Source organism: Nematostella vectensis, chromosome 1, assembly GCF_932526225.1.
Source record: "Nematostella vectensis chromosome 1, jaNemVect1.1, whole genome shotgun sequence".
In the NCBI taxonomy this organism is placed as follows: Eukaryota; Metazoa; Cnidaria; class Anthozoa; order Actiniaria; family Edwardsiidae; genus Nematostella; species Nematostella vectensis.
Genome location: NC_064034.1, coordinates 20,705,657 through 20,727,633, shown reverse-complemented (window position 1 = coordinate 20,727,633; position 21,977 = coordinate 20,705,657). Strand labels below are relative to the sequence as shown.

General features: G+C 39.5%; 5 protein-coding genes across 11 annotated transcripts; 2 read left to right on the top strand and 3 right to left on the bottom strand.

Annotated features, from left to right (window-relative positions):
- Positions 1 to 3,786: 3,786 nt before the first annotated feature.
- On the bottom strand, positions 3,787 to 8,986 carry LOC116611706 (ATP-dependent RNA helicase glh-2). Of its 6 annotated transcripts, XM_048725460.1 has the most exons (7): positions 8,502 to 8,986; positions 8,287 to 8,365; positions 5,919 to 5,977; positions 5,581 to 5,610; positions 5,321 to 5,380; positions 5,167 to 5,241; positions 3,787 to 4,787 (listed from the first exon to the last, which is right to left on the bottom strand). In XM_048725460.1, the coding sequence occupies exons 3-7, from the start codon at positions 5,974 to 5,976 to the stop codon at positions 4,624 to 4,626; spliced, it is 387 nt and encodes a 128-aa protein (XP_048581417.1). In that variant the 5' UTR covers position 5,977; positions 8,287 to 8,365; positions 8,502 to 8,986; the 3' UTR covers positions 3,787 to 4,623. The 6 variants fall into 6 exon arrangements, 2 of the variants coding, with proteins under 2 accessions (XP_048581417.1, XP_032228078.2); XM_032372187.2 differs by lacking the exons at positions 8,287 to 8,365; positions 8,502 to 8,986 and adding an exon at positions 6,091 to 6,565; XR_007307367.1 differs by lacking the exons at positions 3,787 to 4,787; positions 5,167 to 5,241; positions 5,321 to 5,380; positions 5,581 to 5,610; positions 5,919 to 5,977 and adding exons at positions 7,640 to 7,704; positions 7,862 to 8,165.
- A 3,027-nt stretch (positions 8,987 to 12,013) lies between these two features.
- On the top strand, positions 12,014 to 13,788 carry LOC5503915 (28S ribosomal protein S25, mitochondrial). Its single transcript, XM_001624807.3, has 3 exons — positions 12,014 to 12,241; positions 12,470 to 12,576; positions 12,838 to 13,788. The coding sequence occupies exons 1-3, from the start codon at positions 12,045 to 12,047 to the stop codon at positions 12,951 to 12,953; spliced, it is 420 nt and encodes a 139-aa protein (XP_001624857.1). The 5' UTR covers positions 12,014 to 12,044; the 3' UTR covers positions 12,954 to 13,788.
- Positions 12,608 to 15,746, bottom strand: LOC5503920 (armadillo repeat-containing protein 10). Of its 2 annotated transcripts, XM_001624824.3 has the most exons (6): positions 15,274 to 15,746; positions 14,674 to 14,811; positions 14,192 to 14,374; positions 13,800 to 13,871; positions 13,622 to 13,732; positions 12,608 to 13,336 (listed from the first exon to the last, which is right to left on the bottom strand). In XM_001624824.3, the coding sequence occupies exons 1-6, from the start codon at positions 15,682 to 15,684 to the stop codon at positions 13,202 to 13,204; spliced, it is 1,050 nt and encodes a 349-aa protein (XP_001624874.2). In that variant the 5' UTR covers positions 15,685 to 15,746; the 3' UTR covers positions 12,608 to 13,201. The 2 variants fall into 2 exon arrangements, with proteins under 2 accessions (XP_001624874.2, XP_032228064.1); XM_032372173.2 differs by lacking the exon at positions 13,800 to 13,871.
- LOC5503929 (gem-associated protein 2) lies at positions 15,458 to 19,929 on the top strand. Its single transcript, XM_001624808.3, has 12 exons — positions 15,458 to 15,594; positions 15,764 to 15,950; positions 16,026 to 16,113; positions 16,741 to 16,830; positions 17,347 to 17,403; positions 17,487 to 17,554; positions 17,972 to 18,056; positions 18,351 to 18,395; positions 18,609 to 18,677; positions 18,962 to 19,072; positions 19,685 to 19,752; positions 19,831 to 19,929. The coding sequence occupies exons 2-12, from the start codon at positions 15,847 to 15,849 to the stop codon at positions 19,865 to 19,867; spliced, it is 822 nt and encodes a 273-aa protein (XP_001624858.1). The 5' UTR covers positions 15,458 to 15,594; positions 15,764 to 15,846; the 3' UTR covers positions 19,868 to 19,929.
- Positions 19,163 to 21,936, bottom strand: LOC116611696. Its single transcript, XM_032372175.2, has 2 exons — positions 21,556 to 21,936; positions 19,163 to 20,504 (listed from the first exon to the last, which is right to left on the bottom strand). The coding sequence occupies exons 1-2, from the start codon at positions 21,805 to 21,807 to the stop codon at positions 20,016 to 20,018; spliced, it is 741 nt and encodes a 246-aa protein (XP_032228066.2). The 5' UTR covers positions 21,808 to 21,936; the 3' UTR covers positions 19,163 to 20,015.
- Positions 21,937 to 21,977: the final 41 nt, after the last annotated feature.

The window sequence follows — 21,977 nt, the reverse complement described above, 5'->3', positions numbered from 1 at the left end:
CAGTAGATCATTCCATACCCCAGGCATGTGGGTAGGTAGATAGGGGCAGTAGATCATTCCATACCCCAGGCACGTGGGTAGGTAGATAGGGGCAGTAGATCATTCCATACCCCAGGGACGTGGGTGGGTAGATAGGGGCAGCAGTAGATCATTCCATACCCCAGGGACGTGGGTGAGTAGATAGGGGCAGCAGAAGATCATTCCATACCCCAGGCACGTGGGTGGGTAGATAGGGGCAGCAGTAGATCATTTCATACCCCAGGCATGTGGGTGGGTAGATAGGGATAGCAGTAGATCATTCCATACCCCAGGCATGTGGGTGGGTAGATAGGGGTAGTAGATCATTCCATACCCCAGGCACGTGGGTGGGTAGATAGGGGCAGCAGTAGATCATTTCATACCCCAGGCATGTGGGTGGGTAGATAGGGATAGCAGTAGATCATTCCATACCCCAGGCATGTGGGTGGGTAGATAGGGGTAGTAGATCATTCCATACCCCAGGCACGTGGGTGGGTAGATAGGGGCAGCAGTAGATCATTCCATACCCCAGGCACGTGGGTGGGTAGATAGGGGCAGCAGTAGATCATTCCATACCCCAGGCATGTGGGTGGGTAGATAGGGGTAGTAGATCATTCCATACCCCAGGCACGTGGGTGGGTAGATAGGGGCAGTAGATCATTCCATACCCCAGGCATGTGGGTGGGTAGATAGGGGCAGTAGATCATTTCATACCCCAGGCACGTGGGTGGGTAGATAGGGGCAGCAGTAGATCATTCCATACCCCAGGCACGTGGGTGGGTAGATAGGGATAGCAGTAGATCATTCCATACCCCAGGCACGTGGGTGGGTAGATAGGGGCAGTAGATCATTCCATACCCCAGGCACGTGGGTGGGTAGATAGGGGCAGCAGTAGATCATTCCATACCCCAGGCACGTGGGTGGGTAGATAGGGGCAGTAGATCATTCCATACCCCAGGCACGTGGGTGGGTAGATAGGGGCAGCAGTAAATCATCCCATACCGTTAGCCTCTGAAAGAGCAACACAGGATACCCAATGGCTGAGCTGTTGCAGCCACCATTTCACTGTTCCTATGAACACAAAAGCTACTACGACAGCATTTACCACTAAAGGACTTTGCTACTACGACAGCATTTACCACTAAAGGACTTTGCTACTACGACAGCATTTACCACTAAAGGACTTTGCTACTACCACAGCATTTACGACTTAAGGACTTTGTATCTGCCGTGACCACCATTCCTATGAACAAAAAAGCTATTACCAAAGCATTTACCACTAAAGGACTTTGCTACTACCACAGCATTTACCATTAAAGGGCTTTGTACCTCCCGTGACCACAATTCTATTAGCCATATCTTGCGCCCTAAACAAGGGGTTGTTCAAAAAGACTGAAAAGTGCCTATACTTATACGAAATATCCGACTCTGAGGGCCTAAATTAACGGTCAGCGGTATCATGGCCTGTTCCGCTGCACGTTTCAACTCCATACATTCACTAACACGTTCAGGCTTTAGCCATTTGCGGTCGTATACTAATTGTTTAAGTGTGTTTTCATTAAGGAGTTGCTGCGATGACTGGCTTAACTACCGAGATCTTAGATTATCACATTGGTAGGTGCTATGTTAGTTTCAGGGATCTGTGATACAGAATATCCTCTGTGGTGGCGAGAGCTAGTGTTGTCCTTATAAAAAATAGGGCCTTCATTACTACCCTTCGCCAACAACGCGCTAATGCGCAAGAATAACAAAAACAAAACACAAATAATGTGTGTGGCCCGTGCTGGGTGCCTGCGAACATGGTACCACTACACATTTTATTAAAAACAAGTGGTACCCGTGAAATATTCACGAAAAGCAATTATTTGTTATAACTATAGGTAATAGGTATATTTCAATCCTTCAATGTATTGGGCTTACTGGTGCTTCAAAGGAATAGTATGCATCGTCGTAAAAATTAATTAAACAAATGCCCCCCTTTTTAGTCCCCAATATATTTATCTTATGTTTGATTTACCTTATAAAAATGTGAAAAGGCGCTTTCTATAAAATACCGCCCTTATTTTAGTATTCCACCGAGAATGGACTACCAAATTCAAACCATGCCAGTTCGCACGTTTATTGTGAATAAGAGAGTGGGTCGTGAATCCTCGCTTCGTTGGCTCTCGGGCTTACGTGTGTTATTTGGTGGTCGAATCCATACTTTTAATGAAACTCGATGTGACATGAAAGGTATGTGGGTCTGAAAACACAAAATGACCGCCAACTATTTGTAATAACAAAACGTTTTCTTTTATAAAAAAAACGATGAGTACTACGTACTTCTTAGTTCTTATATAGAGATTGATCTGATAAAAACAGAAGTGTTGGGCCCCAACTCGATCTGATTAAATAAGCGTTTATGCACCGTCCTTTAATGGTTGAATTGAATGAGTTTAAAAGTCAAAAGTCTTGCAGTTGTAGATAGAAGTACTTTTCTTTCGTTTTCTTGTTTGCGAACCGTTTTGTTTATGCGCGATGTAGCTAAAGAATTTACTTTCTTTTCGAAGTAGGAATAATGCCTTTCTAAATAACGATAAAAAGACGGTTGTGCTTTCAGCTACAATTAATAATATATATCTATGCTATGAAACTACGGCATGTATTTGAATTTTTTTAAGATTTGATGATTTTCCGCGCGCTCGAAGGTTTGTTTACACATCTTTCGAAATTGTCTAGAATAGCCTTATTACTGTATACTGTTAGACGGTTGTGCTTTCAGCTACAATTAATAATATATATCTACGCTATGAAACTACGGCAAGTATTTGAATTTTTTTAAGATTTGATGATTTTCCGAGCGCTCGAAGGTTTGTTTACACATCTTTCGAAATTGTCTAGAATAGCCTTATTACTGTATACTTTTAGAGTGTTTTTCTTGGAAGACACGGGGGTCTGAAGGTAATTAGTCCTTTTTGCTGCGGGAAATAAATTATTTTTGTGCTTCTGTGAAATCTTTAAAATTGCGCCTTTGCGAGTGTGACCTCTCGCTTACAAAAACGCATGAATTAGAACTTTTCTATCCGGTATAATCTTGAAATAAAAACCATTTTGCACACCTCCCCGGCAATGTGGAAATGGCGTGGTTTCGGAGTTTACTAGCTCAGCCGTTTTATCGTAAAAGGTGGACAACAGTCCATTCCTTAGCGTTTTATATATAGTAATTATAGTTTTATATATAGTAACTAGTGGGTTCCCGTGAAACATTCACGTTTATATTTCATAAAAGACATTAGATCCACTATCTGATCTGAAAAAAGAAACAGATACATCGTGATCATATAATGATCATAATATATAGATTTAGGCACTGCCTAAAAGCGGAGCCTGCGTGGATGCACTTTTTCAGCAATACTTGTAGCAAATTTGTGGATATAGGGGATGCAAACTAGCTTTGGAGTAGTTTTTATATTTTATATCCATTTCCAAGTAACTCCTGGTGTCTTGGGTACATTACTAATTTCTGCCATGACCCCCACCCCCTGGGGTTTGGCTCTCCAAAAAAGTAGATGGTGTGTAGATAATTATTCTATCTTTAGGGTATAAACTTCACCCAACTACTATCCCTCAGGGGGTGTTTAATGGTTATTCTGATACTGCTATCCTTTAGGGGTATCAAATTAATGAATTTTTGTATTCAATAACAACTGATATATTTACCTCCCTCCACTCCCCCAGAAAGACTACCCAGGATTATGATGGATGAATGAATTGAATTGAGCACGAGAATGACAATAAATACTTTTATTAACAAATGGGTGCCTTTTAGAAAATGCTTGTTTTTATTATCATTGTACAAATTATGTACCATTATTTGACATGAAAAAGTCAAAGCTGAAATCCAGCAGTATGGGATTGCTATTAAGTGGTGTATACACGTAAGTAGGAAAAATGCATGATGTTAAAAAAGGTGTTATTCTGAATTATTAAGAGATCATGGCTTTTAATTTAAAAGCATTTATTTAGGCTGGTGTCTTATCACATATAATTTGGTTGTGAAAAATTGTGCAAGCCATAATAAAAATAATGTATTGACACAGGAAATTAAAATGGTTCATTCAAAAATTATTCATTTCTAAAGTTAGGCTCGTGTCCTATCCTTTATAATTTGGCTAAGAAAAATTGTGCACACCACAATATAAATATTGCATTGACATGAAAAAATAAAATGATTCATTAAAAAGTCTTCATTTATAAAATTATGCTTGTGTCTTATCATTGATAATTTGGCTATGAAAAATCATGCACAACCTAATCAAATATTGTATTGTCATGAGAACCTATTGGTTATTTAGATCAAGAATACTAAAATATAACAGGTTACAATATTTTTTAAATATATATTATACACCTATTTCAAACAAGGTATTGCATTGGAGGATCAATGTGTGGTAATGCTGATTGGTTCATTCAAAAGACACACAAAAAGAAACATGGGTAAGCTTTGATCTATGCTTATTTGTTGGCTCATTTGATATCTTTGAAGCACTGCAGTTTGTGACATTGGTATTGCAAGCTCATTTGAAATAGGTGTATTATATAAAATAATAAATGTCAAAACATGTATTAATAAAGAGACAACAGTTTGTCTACCAGGTAACAATTAATTTCCATATTTAGAGGAGGCACCAAAAGCACTCCCCTAAATATGGAAATCAATATATGCTTTGCCCCACCACTGCCACCGCCTGCAGCTGCATTGCCTCTTTTCGTCTTGTTGTTGTTCTTCTCTATAAAAAAGGATGAAAGATTAGTATCAAATTACATATTTTCCAAACGTTCACCTAAAATACACCAATAAACACCATCTAGAATCAATTAATTAATGGGTCATGTAAATTCAGTTTTTTTTATATTTTATGCTGTAATTGACACACAACAACCTTGCATGTTACCAGACGAGGACTCTCTGATGCAACCTTACTTGAAATAGGTGTATAGTTCTAGGCAGAAATTACCATCACCTTTACAATTAACTTATCAGTCTGTTTCATATCCTCAGTGAGCACTGCAAAAGCGTATTGCAATGACATTTGTTGGAATATTTTATGAAATACTCTAAAATTAAGATAAAGAAATCAACTAAACCAGAGATTCTTCAATACTTACTTTGAGGTTGTGTGGGGCATTGTTTTTTTTTTTTGTGCCCCTGCCCCCGACACCTATAACAGCGCACATTATTATCTGATGAAATAAATATGTTAAACACTTGTTAAATTGTCATTACATTTTCACACTTCAAGTTCTTTCTACATATACTTACTTGTCCCGTCAGTGGGACATTTTTCAGCCTTATGGCCGTGACCTTTACACTTTTCACATGCTGTAAATCAAAAAGCGAAATATAAGCTTAAAGTTAAGTTAAGCTTAAATAAAAAAACAACAATTAATTCTAGATATGAATGTCTGCCCCGAAGAAGTCTTATTAAAGACGGAAATTTGGCAGAGTCGAATTCCAGTTTTGGTCTATTGTATTCAATTCAAGTATATGATGTAAGCTTGATTTGTATTTTTTGTACTTACTTTTTCTTTTCCCTTTCTGCTGATTATTTTCTGTCAAGCATTAAGTATAATAATAGTTTTGAGTTCGCTGCACTAATCAACACACTATTATTATGATATGACTCATTGGCTAATATTTAAGTACAAGCTTAAGTAAGCTTAACTTAAATAACTAAGAAACTTGTAAAGTAAAACCTGTCGTGTATCTAGTATTTGGGTATTGTACCGTATTGTACCTACACACTCCGAATTTTTATCGCTTGACAGTCCTCTGTTTGAATCTTTTTTTAGTAATTACCAACATTTTCGCTTCAAATATGCTAAGGTTTGTTCCTAAAAGGAGCGCAAGTGATTGATACCTTCTCGTTTGCCGCCGCTCGATGGGGGCGGTCCGGCGGGCTGTGCGTTTTGCGACATTCTGTGGAAAATGTAAAATTAAAGTAAAGGAACAAAAAAGGTATTTCTTGCCTTTTAAGCGAGCTAGAAAAACGGAGGTAAATAGGTAGTTCAGGTTAAGTGTTGTGTACTTACGTTTTGGTGTAACACAACTGCAAGGGTAATATTTAAATTTTTGTTTTCGCGCGCGCCGCCCCTCTTGATTTTCCCGCTTAAACCACAGGTATTCCTTGGAGTACTGACATTGATCGCTTGGTTTTCCTGTGTGTTTTGGGAAGGCCAGGTTACGCAACTTGGGTTACGATAGTTTTAGTATCGGTCTAAAGAATCCCAGCTTTATTTTACCAAAGTAAAAGCGATCTTTCTTTATATTGTTGAATATGTATACACAGTAATTGTTGTTTGCTTTTTGTTTAACTCCCTGGTGGGTGAGGGACTCTCCCTAAAAAGTCATCTATGCTCCTTTAGGATTTACAATTCGCTCAACCACAGGCGGCCCAAGTCCATTACACGCAATCTATCTACTGTTTTGATGGGGATATGCAGTAGTCTTGCACTGCCTAAAAGCGGAGCCTGCGTGGACGAGCATATTCATACTTGTGTCATAATTGTGCATGTGAAGGTCTTAAACTAGTATTTAAGTTGTTTGATTTTTTTTAAGTAAATATTGACGAAATGTAGTGTTGAGGTGGTATAATGATAAAGGCTCTCTGAAATACTGGACTAATATTTGCCATGGCTGTTCTTGTGATGAATGAATAATGAAATGAGCACAAGGACCCCAATACATACTAGTAAAGGAGAAAAATATCGACTAACTGTTATTTTAATGCATCTCTTTAATCAATCTCGTTTTGAATAATTCTATTAGCTTAGAGATAATTTTTACAATAATATTGTATTGTTTCCCCATTTTTATATAAAAAAGGAATACATCATACTGATACATTGCCCGGTACGAAAAAAAAACAGAGATAAAACCCTTTCTGGGAAAAATACACTGAAAACGTACTCCTCAACCGAATGCAATGCGTTAATAGGCTCCGAGGGTTAGAGCCCTTAACTCATAATTACGGTTAAAGCAAGAAATGGTATCCAATGAGAGTTGCTGCAATGACAAGTCTTGGAGCTTTTTGAAGAAATATTGCCAGCCAGAGCATCAGCCACCAATTTTATTTATACCAGCAAAGCATCTTGGAGAACTGAGGGGGGGAACATGTGCATAATTGAGTCATATGAATAAGACCAGTGACACCTAGAAACATTAAGTCATCTTTTATAGTAATAACGTTCGGAGGATTCAAAGTGAATAGAGTTCACCAAGACTGTCATATAAAGCTTATTTTCTTTCATAATTCACAGTCACTGGCCAATTTCCATGTCTTGCACTTACCTGCTTACCAGATGTTACTGAGTAAGCTAGCAGAAAAGCTAGTCTTGCAAAAAAAAGGTCTTGTGTTGTGTTGAGGTTGTCAGAAATACAACCTTTCTTTGGGACATTATATGTTCTTTCTATCTCTTTTGATCTACTTTACCTTATATTTGTCTACAACTGGTGTATGTAGCATCTCTACATCCATCTGGTATCTGCAAATTACTACATCTAAAAAAGGAAACAAAATCAGTTATACACGCATATGTAACTATCCTTATTAAAGGGGAGTGACAGTAGTTACTTTACCTATTTTTTTATTGTAAAAGCAGTTGACAAGATGACAGATCAGGCTTGTCCTTACGTCTTATCTAACACTAATTGTCAAAAAGAAAAAAAATAGAGGAAAGGTAAACAATCTTTTACTGATTTTCATATCTGCCTGGGTCTTCGGTGTTAGCTAATTAGAAGGTGTAAGTAGTTGAAAACATAGTGTTTAATGATATATGCAAACCATAATCATGGTAACTTAACCTCTTTCCTTGTTTTTATAGCAGTAGACTAGATGGCAGATCATGCTTACAAATGTCATTCTATGTAGCACATTTCTCATAGAAACAAAAATGAATATGTTACACATCTAGTGGTATTAAGGTTGCAGTGTTTTATGACAAAACTTACCAAATGTTCAATCAAACAATTATCACATCTCAAAAAGAAAGCAAAATCCGGCTGGCTGAGGTAGTGACTCTGATATAACAAATATATAAAAAAGTATTTTATACTTTTGACATATGATTGTTTAAACGCCTTCTGGGTACTTCAATGATTTGATTTTCTTATAAAAATTACAACAAGCTGTGTTTTAGTGATTAAAAATGTATTGTATGTTCTCATGGAAGAATGATTTTGCTCCTATTAAACCAAGAAAAAGACATAAATATCCATAGTAACTGTACCTCTTCTCTTAATGTTAAAGCCTGCAGTTGACTAGATGACAGAACAGGATTCCAAACGTCCTTCTGTGTCTGTAATTTTCTAAAAATTATATATTTGCTAGTTGAAGCTTATTGAGGTCACACAAAATCTCTCTGTGGATAACTTACAGCATTGTTAGTGATGAAAAGCATAGTGTTTGATATTAAGATGCAAACCATAATCAGAGTTACTTTACCTCTTCCTTATTGTTATACTGTAGCAGTAGGCTAGATGGCACATAATGCTCCAAAATGTCTTTTTGTGTACGTAGCACATAATTTCTCATAGAAAAGAAATAGAATATGTTACACATCCAGTGATATTAGGGTTTCAGTATTATATAACAAACGCTTACCAAATGTTCAATCAAACACTTAACGTTTCATTTGTGTATATCCAGCTAATACTGTACTTCACCAATATTGACTTCCCATGCACACAATAGTACCTGTGCATTGTGTAAAAAGGTTATACATTCACATTACCATAAAGAACAATGCTAAAGACCATCTGCCATCACCTGTTAGTGTGTTCTGCTCGGGCACTCTCTTTATATAAAAGGAGATGTTTGAAGATTTCTTTCAACTTGCTTGTTGCTTGGCAGTTTCTATAACTTTGCTGCACTTGCACCTGCTGCTTTGGATTGGTTATGTGCAATGATTCTTCATGTGGTACACTTTTCATGCTCTATGATAACTCGTGAATATTTACAATCGATTGGGATGTATCATTTCTAGCAAATGTTGAAGAAGAAAAAGAGGGAAAGTTTCATGTACAAAGTACATACTTGCCTGGATTCCAATTGCTGGTCACAGTGTATTGACCACAACGTTGAGTCGACACTGCATCAACAACCAGCCTTGCCCTCACAGGCAATAGACCAATCCACAGTAGGAGCAGTTATTAATTATAATTTGATTGAATATTCATAAAAAAAGGAATTCAGTTATACTAGTATATTTCATGTTGTATGGGCACAATAAATACCCTGTTCATGGTGGTAGCGTTTCATCTCTTTGCTGAGTATAGTACTTGTAGCAGTTTTGTCTAATAAAAAAAATTCAAGAGGAAAACGGATTGATCTCTCATTCCACCTTCCGCAGGCCAGCAGTGATTTTCACTGCTGATCAACATGCCAGCTCGCTAGCTGCAGTACTAAATGGCCTATAGACCATGCCACTGCCAAGTAATACAGTGTTTACTATTCAATTGCTAGCTTTGCCCAACTTGGACAACAAAAGGTGGTCTACAATAGGACCATTGGCTTTGATGAGCCAACACTGTGCAAGTAACTGTATCAACAATTACTATCAGCTCATTAACCAGCCAGCCAGTACTCCCTTTCCAGGAACACTGAGACCCAGCAATAATTAATAACTGTCAGCCTTGCCAGCCAGCTAACTACAAACAGTGCTTTTATTTTGACACTAGAATTTGTGTCTTTAGTAATTTTTGTCCAATGACATTGGAAATTTTCTGATTCAGGCCAGGGGCTCATAAGTAGATGCAACAACTTCCCCACATTCTGGTACTATATGTGTCACGGCGTTTCCTAGGATCAGGCTATTTTAGACGTGGATGAGCCAATCAGATTCGACATTTGTGTTGACGTTTTGGCTGAGCTCAACTGCACACGCAGTCTCAGACAAAAAGCTATCTTCTCTTTTCGGTTCTTTTACTATTGTTGCTTACCGACGCGGGTACCCTGTGGTTTTGCTCCGAAATGGAAAAATCACAAATTTCAGGATGTTCAACCAAAGGGATTTTTGTGGACTTTTAGTATAGGTTGTATCACTTGTTCAAAATCCGTTGAGAGAAATTATATTGCAATTAGTTCCACCTGAAACCACAGATTGACTGGACTACTGGGCCGTTCTTATTTTTGGGACACTTTAAACCCTATTCAGACTGGGCTTTTTTTAGCTGTCTCTGATTGGGGGGGAGGCTGAGAAGGCCCCCCGCCGTATTTCATGAACCGCTTTGGCTATGACCATCAAACTTACAGACAATGATCACCAGCATGTAAAGAATCGCCACGCCCTATTTTGGGTGTGGTCGAATCAATTATGATGTCATAAATACGATATTTAGCTATTTCTTCAAATATTGCCAGAATTATCAGATATAAGGTTGAAATCATCTCGCATCATTCAGATATGTCAGAATAAACCTTTTAACGGCTTTACAATGCAAAAAGGTCATAAAAACGTTTATAATCAATTTTTTGTACGAATTTCGACCGGGGTCCGTAGCGCTACCTGACATTAACTATACGGACGCTCATAACAACCAACTGAGCGCCTGACATATAGGGACGTTACGAATACGAGTCCGTGGGAGACAAGGGGGACCACAGTGATCAATATATTTTTGTGAGAGGGGAGGGTGAGTGACAAAAGTACACATGACCTACATGGACCCTCATAACAAGCAACTGAGCGCCTGACATATAGGGACGTTACGAATACGAGTCCGTGGTAGACAAGGGGGACCACACTGATCAATTTATAATTTGTGGGAGGGGGGTGTTTTTTTGGCGGAAAAGGACAGTTGAGCTTTGGAAATAAAAATTTAAGATAAGAGATATAGAATTGAGATATTACATAGTATAAGTGTTGGCGCGAGGAGATAATAGACTGTGTTGTAGTCCTTTTTCATCCCCTTGCCCCGCGCATTTTTCCTCTCTCTCTCCCCCTGCGGAGCGCATTATCCAAGATGCGAACTCCGTGTTTTCGGGGTTTTCGTGCCGGAAAAAACTATCAAAACATACCTATAAAAGGACTTCTTACCAATGGAAACATAGATTAAATGGATTTCAGTAATTGCTCAGACCGGCTTGTACGAGATTACTATAGATTACTCCAATGGAAAATGTCACGTGGTGTCTTATTAAGTGGCAAGAGAGCCAGCATGACCGGGGGTGATCTTTGAGTTGCCCTCATTGCCGCAGGAGGCAGAAGAAAGTAAAGAGAGAAGTAAAATACATATACTGGATCCCAGCCCTGGGGACGAGCCTGCCAGCCAGCGATCATCAATATGGCTACATTCCGCCATAGAGGGACGGACACAGCATTTAATGGCATTTTTTTTTTGTTTCCGTAAATATCGCTACAGTATTTTACGCATCTTTACGCAGAATCTTTGTACCTTTACATCTTTACGCATATGTGAATTTGCGCTAAGTGTTTAAGACCTGCGATTTAACACGGCAGAAACATCCGTAGCCACAGTGAACATCATTTACGCATCTTTACGCAACGTTACGACAGCGTAAATTTAAACCGCCTGTACGTAGAGGTAAATCTGCGAAACAACTTAAATGTCGAACAGTTGGAGGTACTGAAAAACGCTGTTTTTTGTTTGTTTTTGTTTTGGGAGATGTTGGCGGCTAGGACAATAAATACTTCCAACATACCGCCAAGATGTCAATGCAGGCCTTAGCGTATACCGTATATTTACGCAACGCGTAAAATTTAGACCTTCTTTACGCAGATGTAAACCTGTGCTAAATTGCGAAATGCCAAACAAGTAGATATACTAATAAAAAGTTTGTTTTGGGGGAGTATTGACCGCAAGGAGAATAAATACTTCAAGCATACAACCTGCGTGGCAAATGATAACCAGTGAAAGAATATAGCCCTCACGCAATGTAAACCTTGGTATTTTACCAAACCTCCTGTGGTAGCTACTATCATCACAACTGCTGACCGTTGAATCGCCGCATCACGGCTCACACAATATGGCGGCGGTGCGAAATCGTGCTCTCGCGGCCATCCAGAGAGAGCTAAACAGACAGGCTCTGGGCGGCAAGGAGGGGCGGTTCGCAGTCAATAGGACGCTAGATCATCTGAAGAGGTGTAACGTGAACCTTCCAGATAATGTGAACTCGATCACCCTAAATTTAGCTGGTAAAGAGAAGGCGAACCACGGTGCCAAGTAAGAGCCATTGATGTCTCTACGTTACGTTTTCTCTGTTAATTTTCCGTAATATGGGATACGATATTATAAAGTTTAATCCACGGATATCGCTGCTGGAGCAGTTTTTACGCAGCAAATTGATTCAATAATTCTGCGTAACTTTCTACGGGGAATCTCTTTGCAGGGGGAGGGGGGTGTACAGGTTTGATTCCTCCAATTAACTGTTGATATTTGCTTGAACTCTAGGCGATTTTTGTATGAGAATGTCCCACAACTGAAGTATAAGAATCCCCATGTACAGTTCATGAGAACCAAGAAACAAAGTGATATAGGAGAACTTACAATAAGTTATGGTGAGTTATGAAATTAGGCAGTCAAGGCTGATGAAGAATGATAGTATATACTTTATTCATGAGATTCTTGAGTTATGAACATACTTATAATTTGCCTGGTTATTTATTAAATTGTTACTGAAGCTACATACTGCACTAGTGTGAAGTATGAAATTATTCTAATTGGTGCAGTAGTACCATACCTGTTTTAGGTGTCTTTAAATAGTCATATGTTGTTGTGTGTGTTTTGTTGAAAGTTTGCTTTCTTGTTCTTTTATGCAGCTGATGGTAAAATAGAACAAGTACCAACAGCGGGAGTGACACAGTCACAGATAATGGACACTCTTATTTCCCTCACAACCACTGAAAAGGTGCCAGTAGAGGAGAAAACCACATAAGAACAGAATGTTTTTGGAACTTTTTATAGGAACAGTGACAACAGAGAAAATTATTAGCTGTCAATAAAGGGGGCACGACCCTGGCTACATATGTCACCTGCGCTCATCCTGTGCCTGCTAATAAAAGCAGTGTCACTAGTACTGAGGTTTAATGGTGATGGTACTGATAGAGGCCTTTTGTACAAGAGGTCAGAATGCAGTTGTTTTAGTCCCAAGCTTACTCATTTAATACACTGGACTAAGGGTCGCTACTGAAACTCAGCCAAAAGCTGATTAGCTCTATCTATCATGTCTGTGATGTTCCCATTAGCCATGTGATCCCCTCTCAGTGATGCAAGTTTGACTTGTAGTGCTGCTCGTGTATCTGTTATAAGGTGACGAAGCTAAAACAAAGAGGCACAGTTAGGTAATGACAAATAAAGGCTTTCTAAATGCATTGAAATTATGTTTTGTCTAAATAAGAATGCTTCTTTCTGTGCAATACATAGTCTCCCTCGCAGCTATTCTGGACTAATCATGCTAGGCGGCACTTGGAGACCAGAACGGCTGTGAGGGAGACTATGCAGTTACACAACAAAATAGAAAAAAGAGTAAAAGAGGATGGCTTGTTTTCATAGTGACACTGGCAGACTATTTCATTATTTATTTATGTGCTTTTCTTACAGTACCTGAGGATCCTTTTTTTCAAAACTCAAAATGTTAGCGATGATTGTGATAATTCTAAGGGCGTCATCCTCTGCTGTGCATACATTCAGCAATGTACACATTTCATCCAGAACCTGTGTGAATACAATAAAGGAAATTACTTGTTTGGATTAAAAGTTGTCACATGACAGTGCTTCTTGCCTTTTCTTCCAATAGTCTTCTTGTATTTTCTGGACTGCAGGATAAGTTCACAAGTAGCCTTAATGCATTAGTCTGTAAGTAAACAGTCAAGTAGTTACTAGATTGGATAGGAGAAAAGGGTGTCTATCATCTCCCCACCCCACCCAGAAAATAAAAACAACAGCAGTCTCCCCTCAGAAAAAAATACAGCTATGGTCTTGGGATAAGAGTTTAGAAAAGTTAGAAAGAAGCGACAAAAGCAGAAACAAGACATTTTGAAATATCAGAGACAGTAAAGTTGTAGTTATTAGAGTTGTTGTTATTAAAGTTGTAGTTATCTAAGAGATTTCACACAACATTGCTGTGTACACATTTTTGAAGCGCTTATAAAAAAGAGTCAGCTTCTTTACTACCTTTGTTTTGTGTGGGGAACTAGAAATGACTTGTAGGATGTTTGAGGTGCCAGTAACAATAGCACCATGCCATGTATTCACTATAGACATGTTCACAAGTAAATGAAGTATTGCAACAGTTTCTTCTTCTTCCTGCAATCCAGGTAAACTGACAAGTTTATTGATCAGACCAGGCAGCGAATCCTGAAAATTCACAATTTGATAAAGTATAATTGGCATCAGACAAGATAAGATCATAACATCAAGTTTGAAATCTAAAATTGAGCCCCAGGTGAGAAAATCCCACATGTTAGCCTCATCTCACAAGATTTTACAGTCCACCTTTTTTCAGAGATTTTTCTGAGTTCTTTCTTGGAATCCCCTGTGTTCACAGCTGCGAAAAAGTCTTATTCTGATAAATTGCCCAATCTTAAACTCTGTATACTGGTGCATCCCTCCCCCTGCAAATCCTGGGTGCACTGTTAGCCAAAGATGGTTATTACCTTAATGTAATGCTGGTTCTCCAGACAATTTGCGAGGTTGGCCAGAGTTTGTACAGCTTTTGTTCTAATCTTACTGCTCTCGTGCTTTGATAATAGGAAAAGGAGCTTTGGGATGGCACCACATTTAGCAAAAAGAATCTAAGATAAGAAAAAAGGAAAAATAAATAAATAAAGCCATTTTTTATAACAACCTTCCCCTGTGTCTAGGGACTTGAACTCCTTGGCAATGAGTGTTCATTGAAAGGAAAAGAAGGCAGTAATTCCTTGAAAAATGTCCATGAACTATAGAGGTGTTAAAGGGGGGGGGCTTTAAAAAAAATATGGCTTTAGATTGGGGGTAACCAAAGAAATACAAGTATTTTTAAGCATGCAATTTTTAGAAATCACTCCTATAAATTGGAAATTGGAGTTCCTGGTGGTGCAAAATCCATTCTTTGTCGTGTGTGTGTGTGTGTGTGTGGGGGGGGGGGGGGGGGGGGGGTTGTGTGCCTGAGCACCCTTCCAATATTTCCTGCTTTTTTCCTGAAAAAAAGGAAAGAAGTGGGAAATATTGGAGGGAGGCCTGAGAATTTCCATCAACCCCACATTTTTAAGAATTACCTGGTTGTTTGTAAACGCGCAGCAGTTTGCTATCGTGACAAGAAGCTTTTCTAGAGATCCATCGTCATCCACTCTGTCCAGATAAGCCACCAGTGCCTTGACTTGATCATTGGTCAACTCGCCCTGCCAGTCGCTAGATGATGACTCAACAACTGTCTCCTGAAGACTTTTTTCTGATTTTTCTGATTTTTCACTATGAAAGCAAGGTTTAATATCTTTCTCAGCTCCGTCTTCTGTTTTATCCTTGTTTAACTGTTCATGTACGAAGCCGATAAATGTAACAATCGCTGTGATTCCCAATAAGCACGCGGCAACAAAACCGTAAGTTTGTATTTCTCCAAGCGCCATATCTTTCGGGATGCTGCTGAAATTTATGTAAGCTTTACTGCTCTGAGATATTGAAAGAGACATTCCAAAATTAATGCATCAAGTAAATACCTTATCTGACCATAGTACTTCATGTGAAATAATCATTACTTTTCTTTCACAGAAAGAAGTCATAGGGTACCTCAAGTAAAACACATGAAGTAAATGTCTACATGGATATCCGCTGACTAATCTCTGTCAAGTCAAATGGAGCCAGTTCTCGGTTTTCTTGAAGAAAGCGATGAATATTTTGAGGAATACGACGAGACAAAGCTACCAACTACAGGATTAGAGTACCTTAGGAGAGTACAGTAAGTCATTTTAGTGATTTATTGTGGATAAATCCAGTTACTTCAATGAAATGCGTTCTACCCTCTGTCTTTTAGACAAGAAGCAGAAAGATGTCCTGAGGTTGTTATAGCTGATCTGACAAATAAAGAGTTTGGAAAAAAACAAACTGTGAAAATCAACCAGGTAGGACTAGGTTTATAGTATATGCTTTAACCTGCAGCTGAATAATATTAAAGGCTTCCTCTGAAATTCGGGTGTGCAAGAGCTAGGCAATGACATACTGTACCTGTCAACCTCCGAATGGGGAGGAGGGGTGGGGTAGGGGGGGAGGGGTAGACATAGCAAGAAACTTGATTGAGGCCTCTTGTACCTCAAAACACTCAAACAACAATGGAGCACAGCAACAATGCTCGACCCGAAAACACACTTCAGGAAAGAAAATATGTGAGCTGTTACAAACAGCCAATCAGCAAGATGCAGGCGTTTTAATGTTGAGCTGTCCCAAAGCACGGTCTTGGGTCAAGCATCATGAAGCGAATGGACAATGTGTGTATGTTCTGTTGCTGTACTATGAATTAGAATTAGACATAAAAAATACATGAAGTAGATGTAAAAAGACATAGATTTGAGGGGGGGGGGGGGGTAATTCATAAGACAAGAAGAGCCTAGAAACAAATGATATTTTTATCCAACCTAAATATCCAGGTTAGGTTAGAAAAAAATATCATTGTCTCTAGGCTCTTCTTGTCTTATGAATTATTCCCCCTCCAATCTATGTCGAAAATATTGAATCAAATTTTTCGGCTTTAGGATTCTGGCTGCGCCCCAGCACCCACAGGTGCAGCGCCGTCATTAGAATGGCAACAGCAGCAGGCGGCTGACTTTGCAGATGTTCGTCAGGTACATTCAGATAGGCTTGGAAAGATTCTAGATGGACCCAAGCTAGGCTACTATGACCCCCTTGCAAATGATGTTGAACCTAAATACAAAAATGTTTGAGTCTCGAGTCAGTGGTGAATCCGAGAAGAAATGTTTGGAAACTAAATCTTCACATTCCTTAAAATTTGAAACCCTATTTCTGAATGTCCTGCCCCATTGTGTTGCAGCAAGGATGACGCTACACCTACAAACTCTTGATAAAAAGAATGGGGGGGGGTTCTCCCCACCTTCTCAATATTGGCCATTTTCCAGATGATGTAATTCAAGGATAGGGGGTTATACCAACCCTCCCCTAGATGAACTACTGCTAACAAAGCATCAAAGAGCCTTCAAACCAGCTAATATTTTGGTCTATTCATGAATGTTTTTTTTAGAAGCATAGGCAATATGAAAGCCATATGGTGAATGGGGGCTGGGATTTTGTGACAAAATAACCACAAATAGCCCATCAAACTGACTGTTATTTTGTTTTTCCAGTGTCTGGCTAATTACAAGACAAAGGCAAATTCCCTAACAGATGCCAATATTAGCTGGGTAATTCCTCTTTGTTTACAAGTGCTAGAATGTCAGGGAAATGCATTTTGTTTAACTTGTTCTATTTGTTTTTAATTTCATAGCCATCTAAGAATGATGAGATTCAATGGTGCAGGTTTTGTCTTGGAAGAGAGGCTGCAATTCACATATGGTATAAATTATCTCTAAAATTCTTACGGATAAATGATCCCATATCACATACAAACAACTTAAAAATATGGTCTAAACTGTAGTTTAAGATGAATCCAAGAAAGCACCATAATGGTGATAATTTTTTTGTAATTGCTAATAAGAAAACATTTTTAAATCAAACTACTGGTATTTCGATGACTGCATCAATTTTTCAACTTTATCATTTAGGCCTTCCTCAGCTTTTTTCACTTCTTGCATCACAGTATACATCTTGTGCCACTATGTAAAAATGCTTATGATAGATGTTTTCCCTTTTTCAATTGAAGAAGTTTTGACTAATTATGCTTGTTCCAAGATCAAATCTTTTCATAAAAAATGTATTAAGTTTCTTCTGGTGTACCCATTTATAGTGGTCCTTCTATTTGTCTGATTTCAGTAAAGCATTTGGGTATCCTGACTCACGCTTGACACATCCGCAACAAATGCCAGAGATGGACAATTTCACTGAACAGCAGTGGGAAGTATGTAATAGAATACATACCTCACACCTCTCCTGACTAAGCTTGCAGCTTGCTACAAATCTGATAAACTAGATAATTTTGGGTAAAACCTCCTTAATGGTAAAAGCAAAAGCAAATCTGAATGACATGTTTTATAGACCAGGAGTTTGCTAGTATGAAAAATAAACTGATCTGATAATGATACTTTAAACTAGTGTAAAGCGCTTAGTAGTGGCTGGTGTTGCTGATATTGTTGCCTTTGTTTTTTAAAGAAGACTTATGTATCTTATATGTAAGGTGCTTTTTTTCTTGTAGAATGGATCTCCACCCACACTGACAATGATGGTCAAACTAAACCAGGTATGACAACTTTTGGGCCAGAGAATCATCTCCTGCACTGATACATGGCTATACCAACATTTTATCTGTGCTTTAAATTGCAGTTGATCTCACAGCTTTCGGCACACAAACCTGTTAAAAAAGAGGCAGAGCTGTCTCTTTTATAGTGCACATTCATGTTTAAAAGGTAGTTAGTCCTTTATAGTTGCTTAATCGACCTGTTTTGTTCACCAGACACTAGTGCAGCGACTCCTGGAGTGGCACACCTTATGGATGTCCGTATTGGGCTATTCACATGACCAGGTACATTATTTATTTCATCTAGAGTGAAGTGAAAACTCCACAAAGTTTACTTATCCTTACCTCTTGCCAAATGTTTTATATACCCCTCCCTTCAGCATTATTCTCCTCCCCCACTTTGAGAAATCCTGGATGAGTCCCTTCTCTAAGTTTACATTAGACTACAACCTGTGAAATAAATCCAACATCACAAAATGATATGTGGCATTAAGGAAAACCTCCTAACATAAAAATAAAATGTTTGAGAATGATAATGTTTGAAAAAGAGCCTTCTTATGTTGTTGCAGGGCCGGTGGATATATTCTCTGTTGGTCTGTCTGGAAAAACCATTACTTGCAGACTGCACAGCAACCTTACGCACACTCGCAAGGCAGTGTACTGAATGCAGGCTTACTCAGGCAAGTAGGCAACTATCATCGCAGGAATTGTATATGGCAAATTCCAATCACCAAATTTCAATTTTTGGTCAGAAAACATTTAACACTAACAAGGGAACACTCAATATTTTTATTAAACACACGGGAATATGTTGAATTCATATACACTTGATTAAGCCTCTAACCTTCATGGTAGCTACCGCATTTGTCAGTCAAAAAGCACTTTACAGTAACAAGGGAATATGCTGGATTTATATATAGTACACTAAATTCATGTGGTCCTGACCTTCTTATGATTTATCGAGCAATACCAACGAAGGCAAACCAGAACGTTGAGGTTAAAGATAAAAGAGAGGCTTAATTAGTAAAAGAGAATCGTTACATAGCCGGCAAACCACGTGAAGAGACTTATTGTCCCTTACATGATGGTGACTTGGCCGTTCACAAGCCAAGCACACTGTAAAAGTAAATCAATTATTTTGATTATTTGGACATTCGCTTATTCATTTATTTAAAACTGCCTTTTTCGTTTTATTCTAATAGACCTATGACATTTTGACGTTCGCGACGTCTCAGCCAATCTCCTTTACTATGTCAAATAATTGCTAATGCGTCAAATGTCTTTTCTTTTAGATGCCAATGAATGAGAAGAATGTTGAGCTTGTGACGTCACTTAATCTGATTATCGCCCTGGTTTCAAGGTAACAAACAGAATTTGATTGGCTAAGGCAATTCCCATTGGGCTCAAATGTATCGTTTTCTCGATTTCTCTTTTTCAGATACTTTGGACAGACAGATCTTGCCGACCCCGGCTGAAGGCCTTCTTGTCACCAGTTATGATTATATTTATTATGATAATAAACATTACAACAACACAACGGTATCGCCTCGACCCTAGACAGGGGGAGGGGGACATTAAATGGAAGACTTTGCCACGCCCTGTTTTCGGTTTGTCGTTGCCCGACTAGAAAGACCTGCTTCGATCACGATATTTCGACTGCTTTGTCCTTCTCAGCACTTGACGGAACGTTCGCCTGGCCCGGAAACTCTCCCCTTCACTATAATGTGTCAAGTTAAACATACTAGCGATAGAGTTGGAAGTATACTCTGTATCCGATATGCTTTGCGGATTGTCCTTATTACCCAATGTGCTTTGCGTGTCATCCACGTCGGTACCCGACATGCCTTGCGGGAAGTCCTCGTTACCCATAAGGCCGCGCGTATCGTTAGAGAGGATAGGGTAAAATTTGTTGATGACAGTCACGGCGAGCTGGTCGTCGTCAGCTATGAGCTGCGCAAAGCGCTCGTGATGAGCGAGGATTGTGGCCGAGAGGGTTTCCGCTCTACGTCTAGATAGCTCTTGTCTGACGTTATCAGAGACGTCATTGTCTAGGGCTGGGCATGCGCATGCGCCTTGGCACCCATAGGGACAGTACTGGCAGACGGATGATTCCTGCAACATCGATACATTTGTTGAAGTTCGAAGAAGCGTATATAGTTTGCTTGTTCCAAACTAGCCAAGAGCCAAAAACTTGGCTCCCTTATTAGTTGTTTCTGAAAAACGCACACACCCCATCCCCATCAACCACCAGTACAAACGCAACCACACTACTAAACATCGCGGTATCAGGCCCGTACCCAGGATTTTTCTTGAGGGGAGGTGGGCGAAATCCGAAAAAGTGGACCTAATTTTTCTGGGGGAGGAGGGGAGAGATTTTTCTGAATTCACCCCCAAAATAACAAAAAGGGATATTTTTATGCCTTTGCAGTATTTCCACGGGACGTTTCTTGTCGGATTTGGCTACAAATACAGTCTGACTTATGGATTAATGACATCCTTAAGTGATCTAGCTTATTAGTTTTGTCTACGAATGGGTCATTACGCAGCTCTTACAAGCTGCAATTTGATTGGGCAAATGAACACAAAGAACGAGAAATATAGAGACAAAAGAATTTCTTTGTAGAACAAAGATAATAGGAGACAAAGCAGCTGAATAGCACGTCTAATGAGAACCGAAAGTGAACTTTCGGCCGTTGGGGGGGGGGGGGGGGGGGGCTGCGTTCCCTCCCCGTGCACCCCCCCCCCCTGTGTACTGATATAACCTATAGCGATCTTTCAATAGGAATTGGGCTATTTCGGAGGGGAGGGGCAAGTGCACCCCCCTGTGTACCCCCCTAGATACACGCCTTACCTTAAACCTAAAGAGCTTCGATCGCCTCCCGCTTAAGCCTTAATTGAAATGCGCAACTTTCTCGTTTCGCGTGCTTTTATAACAGCGCCTCGTTGCGCGTATTAGGGTGTTTAATATCCACGACGCAAACAAGAGGAAGCAGACTTGCACACGTTCTATTGCGCGCGCACGATGGTTTTAGCAGTCGTCGCGTCCTGAGGACGTGAAAACATCGTGAACAGGCAAAAAATGCATGCTTTGTTCACACCTTCGCATCCATTAGATGTACTCAAGCAAAAACGAGACCTGCATGTAAAACAAGACCCAACTTACTGGTTCCGTGTCAACCGAGTCACGGCCCTCGATAGAGTCCTCCGCACACAGTGTGCTCACGGACTCCTCACTCTCAGCAGGGCTACCATGGCGACTAACACCCCACGCAAGCTTGCGGCATCCAAAATAGGCACCCTGGACAACTTTTGTCACACCCAGAACAACCATACGCAGGAACCAGAGGATACCAGATACTAAACGAGTAATTGGAGAGACCTCGTTATCCATAAGGTGAGACGTGTGAAGCAACATCGAGGAGCATGTGCGCTACATGGTGTATCAGCTGATCAGTGACATCATTAATTGCGTCTTGTTACGCGCGCACAATATGCGAAAGATTGTTTAATGGCTGTAAGACCATGCTACTTGGCCAACTTTGTCTTGTTGGACACGGTAGCGCACTTCGCATAATTAAAGAAACC

Bases quoted from the DNA above. Each gene is read 5' to 3' on its own strand.
- LOC5503929 (XM_001624808.3), top strand. From the start codon at position 15,847: ATGGAGCCAGTTCTCGGTTTTCTTGAAGAAAGCGATGAATATTTTGAG. The intron at 18,678-18,961 runs GTACATTATTTA...ATGTTGTTGCAG, and splicing joins TGGGCTATTCACATGACCAG to GGCCGGTGGATATATTCTCT. The intron at 19,073-19,684 runs GCAAGTAGGCAA...CTTTTCTTTTAG, and splicing joins CTGAATGCAGGCTTACTCAG to ATGCCAATGAATGAGAAGAA.
- LOC5503915 (XM_001624807.3), top strand. From the start codon at position 12,045: ATGGCGGCGGTGCGAAATCGTGCTCTCGCGGCCATCCAGAGAGAGCTA. The intron at 12,242-12,469 runs GTAAGAGCCATT...CTTGAACTCTAG, and splicing joins AAGGCGAACCACGGTGCCAA to GCGATTTTTGTATGAGAATG. The intron at 12,577-12,837 runs GTGAGTTATGAA...TCTTTTATGCAG, and splicing joins AGAACTTACAATAAGTTATG to CTGATGGTAAAATAGAACAA.
- LOC5503920 (XM_001624824.3), bottom strand. From the start codon at position 15,684: ATGTCTCTTTCAATATCTCAGAGCAGTAAAGCTTACATAAATTTCAGC. The intron at 14,812-15,273 runs GTAATTCTTAAA...TTCTTATCTTAG, and splicing joins GCGCGTTTACAAACAACCAG to ATTCTTTTTGCTAAATGTGG. The intron at 14,375-14,673 runs GTAATAACCATC...GTGAATTTTCAG, and splicing joins AGAACCAGCATTACATTAAG to GATTCGCTGCCTGGTCTGAT.
- LOC116611696 (XM_032372175.2), bottom strand. From the start codon at position 21,807: ATGTTGCTTCACACGTCTCACCTTATGGATAACGAGGTCTCTCCAATT. The intron at 20,505-21,555 runs GTAAGTTGGGTC...TCGATGTTGCAG, and splicing joins ACTCGGTTGACACGGAACCA to GAATCATCCGTCTGCCAGTA.
- LOC116611706 (XM_048725460.1), bottom strand. From the start codon at position 5,976: ATGTCGCAAAACGCACAGCCCGCCGGACCGCCCCCATCGAGCGGCGGC. The intron at 5,611-5,918 runs GTATCAATCACT...AATGCTTGACAG, and splicing joins GAGCGGCGGCAAACGAGAAG to AAAATAATCAGCAGAAAGGG. The intron at 5,242-5,320 runs GTAAGTATATGT...TTATTTCATCAG, and splicing joins ATGTCCCACTGACGGGACAA to ATAATAATGTGCGCTGTTAT.